General features: G+C 41.6%; 1 protein-coding gene across 17 annotated transcripts in view; it reads right to left on the bottom strand.

Moving 5' to 3' along the window:
- The window catches only part of rad51b (RAD51 paralog B), a 209670-nt gene extending 198947 nt beyond the window's left edge, over positions 1-10723 (bottom strand). For 16 of the 17 annotated variants that reach the window (XM_087131279.1, XM_087131530.1, XM_087131633.1 and 13 more), the window contains exons 1-7: positions 10589-10716; positions 7550-7685; positions 5713-5826; positions 5019-5135; positions 3680-3816; positions 2541-2660; positions 1343-1526 (exon numbers count right to left, since the gene is read on the bottom strand). In XM_087131279.1, coding sequence (XP_086987405.1) covers positions 1343-1526; positions 2541-2660; positions 3680-3816; positions 5019-5135; positions 5713-5826; positions 7550-7633 — 756 coding nt within the window. In that variant the 5' untranslated portion in view covers positions 7634-7685; positions 10589-10716. Of the gene's footprint in view, positions 1-1342; positions 1527-2540; positions 2661-3679; positions 3817-5018; positions 5136-5712; positions 5827-7549; positions 7686-10588 lie in introns of all 17 variants that reach the window. The other variant, XM_022242184.2, reaches the window with a different exon arrangement.
- Positions 10724-12051: the final 1328 nt, after the last annotated feature.

Genomic DNA, 12051 nt, shown 5'->3' with positions numbered 1-12051 from the left:
CGCTCCTCTCAGTCCCAAGATCTAGAAAAACCTCCATGGATAAAGCCTTCATAATTGCTGGTCCAAATCTTAGGAACACAATACCATCAAACATTAGATCACAGGACACAATATTATCATTCAGGAAACATTTAAAAAACACATCTTTTTCCAGTATAGTTTCATTATCATGCGTTGCGCAGCGCCATGATCTAGAGGGAATGGCGCTATGTAAATCTTGTTATTATTATTATTATTACTATAGACTGACCAGGATAGCCACTAAGTTCGTAAGTATTCCATTTTCACATCAAAAGCAGCCCATCCACAATAATACTTGCATGATCTTCATTTCCATGACATTTTGCCCTCTGACAACAGGATTTCAGGACCCTCTATTTTTCCCCAATTTTCAATGATTTTCCGGGAAAACTTTCTTCCCAGGATATTCCATGGGAACCCTGTGAGTGATCCAACACAACTAAGCTCAGTCTGCTCTTACTAATGCAAATTAAACCAAATGACTGAAAAAAAAAAGTGGCCATGAGACTCATTTCGTGATCCAGTTGTATGCTGTGGAGATATTTTTGGCTGTACATATACATGCCTTGAAGATAACTCTTCCCTTAGGTCTACATCACCAAGCTGTCAAGTACAGGTACAAATAAACACGCAACAAAGCACATGCACGAACGCATAAAAACATTTAAAATGAAGTTAGCTCATACCAAGGTGGTCATAGCCAATTTCCCAAAGGACTGTTCAGACTGTTCCAAGCTGCCGCCACTGAGGCACCAATAACACATTATACCTGATTATTTAAACCAGTAATACCTCCCTGGCCCAGGCAAGTGCATCCAAACTGCTGGCTGCACTAGGCAATCTATCAACCAGACAAGGTCTGGGTTAAATTAACAAAGTTGTAATTGAATTCATCACAAGTCCCTGAAAGCCCATCACTCGTCACTCATGCACGAGTGATCCAGTCATAAGTCAAGTCACAAGCTATTCACATGAACTGTCGTGAAAGCATTCCCTTGTCACTGTTCCCGTTTGAAGGGTCATGCAAAAGGACTTACGAAGAGATACATGCCGAGGCCTTGTGATGGACTTGACGACAAAACTGCACATTAAATACACTATATGGATGACAATGATCTTGGAGGTGTGTCTCTGCCAACAGTCCCACTGAATTTCACATTATTCAACAGCTGTAAATAATTCAAGGAAGCTTGAAAAGGTTTCATCGTTAATTCCTGGGTCCAAAAATTCTACAGAAAAAGATCTGTTGGATCTGATTGGGGTGAATATGCACACCCCTAGCACCCAAGAACGGAGGGCAGGGTGAGAGAGTTTGACTTACCGGAATGGAGAATGCCTCCGCCAGGTACTTGAGAATGGCAGCTTGCTTAGACAAGAGGTTGGTTCTTTCTATCAGATTGCCCCGGAGGCTGCTGTCAAACTCCTTGCGGACAAGAGATGCCACTGAATCCAAAACAATTAGCCGGATGCCTTTGGTGATGAGGTCCTCCTCAAGATTCTGCAGTCTGAAATGGCAAAACAAAACATTGCATTATTATTAGGATTATTTGGGCCTGAAAGTCTGTGCTACAGTACATCCACTTCTCAAAATCATAGTTTACACGTTAGCCCCAACAGAATTGGCTAGAGGATTCTCGGCGTAAGTTTTGAAATTGGGTCTCCATTATGAACATGTTTCCTTCAGGAATCAGTTTCCCCTCAGTAGGATTCTGTGCACTGCTATTAGATAAACACCAGCCTTGGCCCTATGCAGGTGTATCCACTCTGTGCACAAGTAAGAGATGGAGTTCTTGTACAGAGTGACAGTGGTCCTTGGTGTGCGCATAGATTTATACACGTTTGGCGTGAGACACACTGAGCATACATAACCAATTTCTGCTGAATCAGGCACTTAGATCATGACAACAATTCCCACGATACTGTCTCTTCACTGTTTTTCTGGTTTTCTGAGTCCAAGTGGATAATGTTTCCCTGCCAATGAGCCAGTTCAGTATTTAAAAAAGCAAGGTTGTTCCAGAACAAAGCACCTGACATCACAACAGAGTGAACCTGTTTGGTGCGTGTGACTCAGTGTACAGCTGTAATGATAGCACCCTTAGGTATCAAATTGTGATACCTATGATAGGGCAGAAGTCCTATCTGATGTACTTACTTTATTTCAAACATGTACTGTTGAAATACCAACCTGACTCACTGTGTTCATGCTTAATCTAACAATATGCAAGTCTGGACCAAGCAAGACTTGTCCTTGCAGAGTGTTGAAACAAATACTCCATCAATTTTATACCAGACTATTCGAAGAAAAGTGGGTACTAACTTTCAGCTCTCTAAGATCTGTCAGGTCCATTCATCCATTTACCATACATCTAAAATATTGTTTGAAAACAAGGGTTGAAGCCCGTCTGGACTGAAAAACAGCAAGTCCATTGTAAATCAAAACAACCCTCAGGCAAAAAAATGCATCAAACCTGGCTCCTTACAAGATGTCGTGATGAAGGTTGTGTTTGATTAGCCCTTACCTTGCCAGGAGGCTGCAACACGTGGATTCCTGGTAAACATGAATCCTGCTGGTCAAGGCAATATACGCCTCATCACAGCTGAAGTGAACAGGGAAGCGGCATCGGGCTACTTCAACTAGTCTGCAGGTGGGTGGAACATTCAAATGCAACACAGGGCATTGATAAATCAGCATTTGAAGTTTGGGGTCCGGCAAGATTTGCTGCATAGTGTCCATGTTGGCAATATTAGAAAGAAAGGTGTTAAAAATCCTCCAATGCATGACTTTCTGATGTTTGCATTTGATGATGTATCTTCCAAAAGAACTAACTGCTGGGACCAAATCAACTTAAATCAGAAATACAAATCAGAATTTGACTTATTTCAACATGTTGACTGCTGACTACGAGTATACTCATAGTAACAGGTGTACCAAATTCTGCCACTGTGAGTATACTCACTGGAAATGAAAGGCTTTTGCAATGCAAATTGAATACGCTGGCATCACCAAGAACACCACAAATACGCTGCTAGCAGTGGTGAGGGCATAGTTCTGTACAACTGAAAAGTACCAATTAAAGAGTACCTCTAAGGAAATGATGTTTTCCCTGATCTTATCTGTTCAAATAAATATGGAAGCATCCAAATTGAATGCAGTGTAATTTGTCTTCAGAGCTCAACTATTACAAGCTTAAAAGGGTTTTTTTCCTGTTTATGCCAAGATGCCAATTCTGAATGCAGATTGCATCATTCAGAGAAAACAGAGAAAACGAGGGGAACCCTCGCCCTGTGTTCGTAGTGGATAAACCCTTGTGCATGCCAAACAATGGCTACATGCATTATTTGGCATACACAGTGTTTATCCACATCGAACACAGGGCGAGGGTTCCCCCCCGTTTTCTCAGAATGACGCAATCTACATGATGGAATTAGTTGTTAAGCACCCTTTTTAGATTTTGAGCAATTTTGTTACCTCAAATTAATATAACGCACATAAGATTGACTATACCTTAAATATGGACTGTACCTTTAACTGAAAAATATGACAGAGATCCTTGGGTGGTTGCATTACATGAATGCAAACCAAGAGGCATGGTGTTGCAAATAACTTCATCCTATCAGATGCAGGCTAGAGGTTGCCTTGGAAAGTTACTGGACTAACCTCTCTGCTGAAAATGCCGACTCTGTGTCAATGTAGGCCACTGCCCCGTCCAGGCCACCCATGGCTGCCGGCAGGGTGGCCAACACGCTGAGCATGATACAGAACTGAGTCTTGCCGCATCCTGGAGGTCCTGCAATCTAAGAAGTGAGACTGAACCTTATAATCAGGCCACCCCAGCTGAAGGAGAGATGCTTACCGTAAAAAGGCCCACTGCTAGCTGTTTCTGTTAAACATACGGTCCACTTAGTAACAGTGCCCACACAGGAAACACCCACAACTGTTTTGCATATTCCATGCAGATATTCCCCGACTCCCCCGTGATAAAAAAAATACATTTTTCTTCCACTGTAAACATTCATTAAAACCGGAATTTCAATGACAACTGTCGTTTGCATTCTTCCTCATTTTCCAGCAGATAACTCTGATCTTCACGCCTCTAAAACTGTCTGTCCACAGAACATCCTGGAATCATACACTGTGTATGCCTCTTCTGTTTTCAGGTCCACACAAGGCATGTAAAGCAATCTCAAACGCAACGTAGGGTCAGTGACAATAATATTTGAGCCTTTCAAAAAGAGACTTGTGCTGTCTGGGAACGGTTGAAATATAAGCGTGCTTGGAAAATTTTACTGAAAACATCGCCTCCTGAAATAGACACGAAGGCATTTATTTTGACAGTGATACCTGGCAAATTCTCCGTAAATAGCTTGTGCTACTAGGAACTTGATAGCCCTCCCAGCATTCCTTATAACAAAGTCCATAAGATATTTCCTTGATGAAATTTGAAAATTCCAGGATGATGACTTCCTGGTGGCAGAGAAAGAGGAATTTCCACACTAAAAAGCCACATGCTCCCGCACCGTAGTTGTGGGGATATACACTTGACATTTCACCTATTTTGTGGGAACCGCAAACATTGTGGGACTCAGAAATGTCCCCACAACTCGGTTCAAATTTCCCTAACAAAAGAACTTGCCCCCTGAACGCGGTGAATGCCTGCCCACCAAAGCCAATTATCCAGTGAATGGATATGCTGTTTGGACTTGAGACAACATGAATCAGTCTAGAATGAGTTAATTCCAAGTAAATGTTTGCATACATAGTAGCCTTTGGGAAAGACTTTAATATGCCCATAGCATGGCAAATTCAAACCAAAAAGGACCATCACAAAATTCATAACCTTATCAGAACATGTCTTGGTTGTGTTTCCTAATGTGTGTATTTGGCCACTTCATGTTTTCCTCCTTTCATTAGGGAAACCCTACAAGCCTTTAATAGTGGAAACTCCACAACAAAAGGTTAGCTTTGCCAAAAGGTGACGTCATTTCACACAACTCACCTCAGAGATAGTCCCCGCTGGTAACCCACCGTGTAAGACTTGATCAAGCTGTCCTAGAGAGGTCTTGAAGAAGGCAGGACACTCCTCGCGGCCAGCTGCATCATACATGGATAGTGCCTACAGAAGAAAACACAGAGAAGCCTGTTGACACAGAGATCAGCTCAGTTGGACACACAATATCATGAATTCCTATCGCTCAGAGGACAAGGCATCTTGATTCTATATGTTCCTAAACAACACTCTCCCCGAGACTTAGCACACACTTCTGAGGTCCAGGATTAACCAAACACTGTCTGTTGGGAATGGAAATATCACTGGTTCACTTCGTATGCCTGTCTTCTGTGGTCTTTACGGAGCAGCCATACAGGCCTACCAATTACACATGCCCTGGGTCGGCCAAAAAGAAAAACCAACCTTAACCTTGTTGCATAAAGCTAGTTTTAAACCTAGCCACACAAGAAAGCCTCCACACTTTCAACAGTCTCCAGTCTCAATCCAACCATCTCTCTTTTCGAAGACTCAATATTAAGGGCTAACCTCCTCCAAAATTCAAGCTGCCATCTTATACGTCAACATCAGAAAAATTGCACCACTTGCTAAACCGCAACATTTTACTCTTTGTGCCATGTTTAGTCTCAGAAAGAATTTAGTAAATTACGTAGGTCAGTTAGTAGAAAAAAAAGTTTTACCACACCGTTGTTTGTCTAGGTAAACAAGCCCGACTGGCAACCAGCAAGATGTTTGTAAGCTGTGAGTTAGTCACTCCCGTCATCTTTAAGAGTTCCAGTCGAGTCTTGGACAAAAGGTCCTAGGGCAAGAGAATTCAAATATCAGTGCTCAATACGAGCAGTGAACTAATAGCAGATGATATTCTTTTTGTCCCTTTGGATTTCCACATGCGCAAACACACTTCCTAACACTTCCTGTTTTCCCCATTTTAAAAATGGAAATGCAACAGGTTTCATTTGATCCTTTAAAGTAAAAACAAGTTAGCTTCACTCTCTGATCAGTATTATAGTCATCCGCTCTTGAGGCTATTGCAAGACGCCACAAGACCATCACAAGCCCAACAGGAGACCTCCACACCAAATTCCATTCACAAGCTATCCATATGAACTACAAAAAAATTCCACTGTCCTTGTTCACCCTGTTACTTATCACTGGTCTTGTGAATGGTTTGTGACTGGTCTTGTGAATGGTTTGTGAGTGGTCTTGTGAATGGTTTGTGACTGGTCTTGTGAATGGTTTGTGACTGGTCTTGTGAATGGTTTGTGACTGGTCTTGTGAATGGTTTGTGACTGGTCTTGTGAATGGTTTGTGACTGGTCTTGTGAATGGTTTGTGACTGGTCTAGTGACTGGTCTTGTGAATGGTCTTGTGAATGGTTTGTGACTGGTCCCGTGTCTGGTCTTGTGTCTGGTCTTGTGACTGGTCTTGAGTCTGGTATTGTGACTGGTCTAGTAAATGCTGTTGTCTCTGGTCTTGTGACTGGTCTTGTGACTTGTCTTGTTACTGGTCTTGTGTCTTGTCTTATGACTGGTCTTGTGTCTGGTATTGTGACTGGTCTAGTAAATGCTGTTGTGTCTGGTCTTGTGACTGGTCTAGTAAATGTTGTGATGGTGTTGACTGCAACACTGTCTTTAATTTAAAATTATGAGGAACATCTACAATAAAATTTGAATTGAGGCCTCAATAGGAGCTGATGAAACACCATGGGCCCTACTTTGGACTTAAAAGGTATTTCAGAGAACTTCCACAGCTAAAGAGGGAGCGCATGAATGACTTTGTTTTGCTCACTTTTTTCTGCACTTGGCATTTTTGTGCCTTTGCAAATTGACACTGTCAAAGGTGTGCTTTCGTGCAACATCACCAGTATGCCCAAAACTGTTGTCAGCGTGCATGTTCAGAATATGTTTAGAGTTCAATAGATTTTTCCTGACATAATGTGCACACAAATAATGGTGGGGAAAAAAAAGTGTAGGCTAAACAAAAATAAGTTGTGCTTCCTATTACACTGAAAAAGAAACTAGGGTGGTTGGTTGGGTAAAGTATTTCTTTTTACACTAAATTTTATAGCCCAAAAAATTTTGGTCGTATGATGGTCTGTATTTTTTTTGGGGGGGCGCATATATTTGTAACAGGTACCAAGTCAGTGTCAGATTCATACTGCACATGTGCACGCCAATATTACATATCAGCACTGTGATTGAGTAGTAACGCAGCTGGTTGTTGAAATAAAAAACACACAAGAGCCGTCCATGTCATGCAAAAAAAACATAAAAACAATACAATTTACAGGACGATATACACAAAATTAGGATCGGGGCAAGGCATCGTAAGTTTTTATATTTGATTGATTTGTCAAAAAAAAAAGATATAATCTAGGTTGGGTCAGGTAACCAGAAACACAATTTTTTTTGTTTGGCCTTATCTAACAATGTCCTAGGAACAGATCTGCTTTTTTTTGGCAAGTAAACCTTAAGAAAAGTTGAGTGTATGGTTTTCCAAAACAGACAATTTAAGAACAGTTACCTGACATGAGAAAACTCCATGTTTGTGAAGTCGTTCTATGACCGGTGGTACAATGCCAAGTCGCTGAATTTTCCTCGACGACATGATGGTGAACAGACACCACCAATGCTCGAGCAAAAAGCCTCTATCACATGAACTGAAACCACAGAAAATGTTACTATTGTTCGCACATGTAATTCAGGATGATTTCATCTGACAAATGAAACTCAACTCAATAAAAATCACCAGTAGAATAATTATTTTTTTTAACGTACTAAGAACATACATATGCATGTACACTACTTTTTTGATGGATCATTCAGTTTGACTTGCTGATAGAAATGGACATTATGCAAAGTGACAGTTCTGGTTAACCCCTTGACGCCGGGACTTTTTTCTGAAAGCAAACTCCAAGAATTCCAGCCTCGCTTGGCCACAAAGGCCACCTGCCAAACCGCAAATTCTCAGTTTGTGGCCCTGTGTGCTCTGCACGCTTTGATTTACACAGTGAAAAGGCTGATTGTTCGGTAGCATGCAGCTCTACTCACGCTTCCACATTCCCGTTGCCTCTTTTCAAAATGGGGACTATTGTGAAGCTGGTGATTATGATGCAAATTCGACCTTTTCATTTCTTGGCAACACACAAAGGCCAATCACCATACATACAAAGCCAGAGTATGCCTTTTTTCACCATTTTCGCTCGAGCATGGGCCGAGAATAATAGCTGAAAAGCGGGCTGAGGGATCTCAATTTTTACGGCAGCTCTTACCGCTTCCCAGTGAGAAGGGGTAAATTTTAATCATGCTAAATTTTTTAATGTTTAACCTAAATGTAGTAGCTATGCCAACTTTTGATTCATTTTGTTAGGTTTGGTGACATATCTGCGACACCCAAACATGGCATCAAAAGTACTGCAGAGCTACCCCAATGACAGCACATGAAGCAGGGACTGTCCAACTATGACCTCGATCTACACCTAGGATTCCCAACTTGGGACTAGGGTCGAGACAGTCCCACCCAAGGTTGGGATGTCACATTCTCAACTTGTTCCACAGTCAATGAGTCAACTAATATCCATCCAGTACAAATAATAAGCGAAAGTTTTTTGATCAACACTATGATCATTTGGTCTAATACTTTTACCATCTGTTAATTCAACATTTTGGGGTATCCCTAGAACTCTGGATTCATTGTCCACCGACAAACCCCCGAGTTCTAGGGGCACATTCTGGAGATTGACATGATTGAGCAAACGGAAAGAGTTCCATACACGGGCATTAGGGAATTTTCCCTTGCAGAGGAGTGGTTTATCAGTCATCAGAAAGCACCCTAAAAAGTCCATTTTAGCAGGGAAAATATAGAGGCCTAACTAGGCCCCTAATTAGAAAATTACTTTAAAGCCACTCTCATAGGATCTGTGTACTGCAGAACTGTGGGGTCAGACATCCACCCCGCTGGGAGTGGGGCGGCTGTCGGTCCCCAGAGTTCTTGGGGTAGGGTCTGTGCACAGGATCTCAAGTCATGTCCATATATATTGGACTCTTCCCTCACCAACTGCTACACAAAATCACATCACAGTACAAACTTCATATAACCTCACATCACAGCCTGCATGGCTCATGTCTTTTTTCCATCAATCACGCCCGCTTTCAAGTCAACTCGTACCTTGGATGACTCATAGTCTCATACCATGTGCGACTCGTACCTTCAATAACTCGTACCTCGAGTTGAGACCACTTGTACCTTCACCTTTGCAATTCCATTGTAACTTTCATGCTCTTCCTTTTCAGCATGTCAAGATCAGATCTGACAAACATATCAAGGATAAATTTTCAAAAGTCTCCCGAAGAGATCATGATTTTCTGCACAGTGCCTGCCGTGGGCGTTTTGCGCCATCAGTTTACATGAGGGATGTCAAACAGCCCGAACTGTTTACCAACTTGACTTCCTTATTAACATTCTTTTTTGGGGGGTTGGCTTTACTGAACTCCAAATTCTGGGGGTTTTTTTGGTTGGGGGAAGACTTTAATTTATCCTTATGGCTCTGGGAAAACATTATTGGACTTATTCACTTTGTGGAGGAATGATGACTTTGTTCAGTAACTTTTTGGGGGGTGTACTTAATAAAACTTATGTCTCGATTTCTTTTGGAAATGTTTCTGGTCTTGTTTTTTAATGGGGGGTACCTTCCTTATTAAAATTCTTTCTTTTTTGGACAAGTTACAACTGATATTACTTTATAAACTTTGAAGTAAATGAAAACATGACATCATCATTACGGTGGACTGCACAGTGAAGATCCCGAATTGCATGCACTGATGGCTGGCCATGTTGACCAGCGTCAGTTGCCTGACTGCACGTGCACATGCACGATGTCAACGCGTCCCACATCACATCCGTGACACCCTACCAGCGTGTAGGGAAAGCAGTGTAGCCAAAACAACAAATTAGATGACGAACACATGACTAAAAAATCAAATTATCGTTCAAATTAATTACAATAATATCAATAATCAGCTCTGAGCAAGCTCTGATTTCTGTGAAGGTACAAGGCGTCTTTACTGGAGGTAATGGTTGTCCAAGGTGCGACTCGGCAAAGGTACAAGTTGATACAGTTTTGTTGAGTAGATGGTGCAAGATGTCAGGGTTGTCCATGGTACGAGTTGTCCAAAGTACGACTCACTATAACTTCGAGTTGACCTGTTCCCTCGTGCCTTGTAAGTAGTACTGCGCTACTCTTTAAGTTTTAGACATGTTAGAAGCTGAGCACAAACAAAACCAGAAACAGTGGCAAGGCAATTGTTTGAAGGTTCTGTTGGTTACTGTATTTTTAAAGAAATCAAACTTAATCAACGCAAAGTTAAAGCTTGTAAAGGAGGAAAATAATGCCGGAACGTGCCGATATGGTGACTACGCATGACATGATGACGCACGTAGCTCGGCCGCGGCCGAGACCTAGCGCCCTTTAGAAAAATTACTCTCCAGGTACAAAAACCCGTTGTTCATTTCCATGGGTCCCCAAGCGTTAAACCAAGTCACCAATTTAGTGCATTCGAATACCTGACTTAGCACACATCTGCACACTGCATTAAGTCTAACAGACCGAGTTTGGATTCCATAAAAAATAAAAGGCCTTTCACAGATACAGCTTCACTCTTCCGTCAAACTCACCGCCATTGATTGATGCGCGTATTAGCTATCATCAGACGGTAGAGGGCGCACTTATAAAATACAGTACGCGCGCACACGCGGCAAATGCACGCGTGTGGTTACGAAACCTGTCGAGTCCGTCTCGGTAAAATAAACAAAATATGGAAACTATCTGTCTTTTTTGTGTGCGGGGGCTGTTTTGTTTTTAATCTTGCACTGTAAACGGAATAACCCACTCCACCAAATTAACAAAAATTATCTTTTCCAGGGCGAAAACAGTGTAGGATGAGATAAGTTGATGGTGTTTCAAGAGGAACATTACAATTAAGCACGTTTAATTAGTTATCCTGAAGTTGGCTGGAGCATGGCTGGAGCAACACTACATTTTTCATACCAGGGACCATCAGAAATGGTACGCCGTACGTGCGTATGAACGACTTCACGCGGTTCTTTCAGAAAAGTGAACAACAAATCATTGTGCTCGTGTTACCGTCCAAGTTTTTCCCAGCCGCATTATGTATTAATTGGTGCCTAATTGACACCGAGGCCGTGATCAAAATAACTGGCTGCGGCTTGAAATTACCCATAACACTCCGGGAGGAAGCTCCACTTCGAAGCTTCGTACGTTAATTTCAAGCCGTAGCCAAGTAAATGTAAAATTGGGACACAGCCTTTATTATATAATTTAATGAAGGTGTTTCGGGACAAAAGTTGCATCCAACACTCGGGGAAAAGTAATGCATGTAGGACACTCTCGTTTTAAGTGTACGGTTTATGGCACCGTGCTTTTAGTATACAAGGCATAATAAGGACCAAAAATGGTTAAGTGGAATTCTTAATGTGAAAATAAACAATCTTTAAAAAAAATATTTTGTGCGTGTGTACGTGTGTGCACACAAACGGTTCGTGTGACGTCACCAGTTTAAACCACGCCAACTGCACACGTGCACTTCACATTGGGTTACATGCATTGATCGCCTTTTACGTGGAACCATGGAACGGGAAGTTAAAGCGCACTTCTGCGATTGTCCAGTTAGAGCCTGCAAATCGTGGCGCGTCTGCCGCCTTTGTGACGAAGTCACTAACGAACTGCAAAACGATTCACACACAAACACGGAACTCTCTGAACAATTTACTTTTCGTGCAGAAGTCTCCCAAGAAAACCATTTATTGGACATTAAAATTGGATGTGTATTACAACGTAAGGCATAACAAATTCAAAATGAAGAATGGTTTCAAAGAATATATGTAAATACAATTAAATGAGATGCCTGTGAACAATGCTTATCAAAAGGGTGGGAATAACTGTCAAAAAGAATTTAAAAGTGTCATATCTTACCGGTTATTATTTTGCTAAACAATTTATTCTTGTC

This window comes from Acanthaster planci, linkage group LG01 (assembly GCF_054643075.1).
Source record: "Acanthaster planci isolate LZ-2023a linkage group LG01, COTS_SCS, whole genome shotgun sequence".
Taxonomy (NCBI): Eukaryota; Metazoa; Echinodermata; class Asteroidea; order Valvatida; family Acanthasteridae; genus Acanthaster; species Acanthaster planci.
Note: the sequence above shows the minus strand (reverse complement) of the source record. Positions and strands in the feature narration are given on the sequence as shown.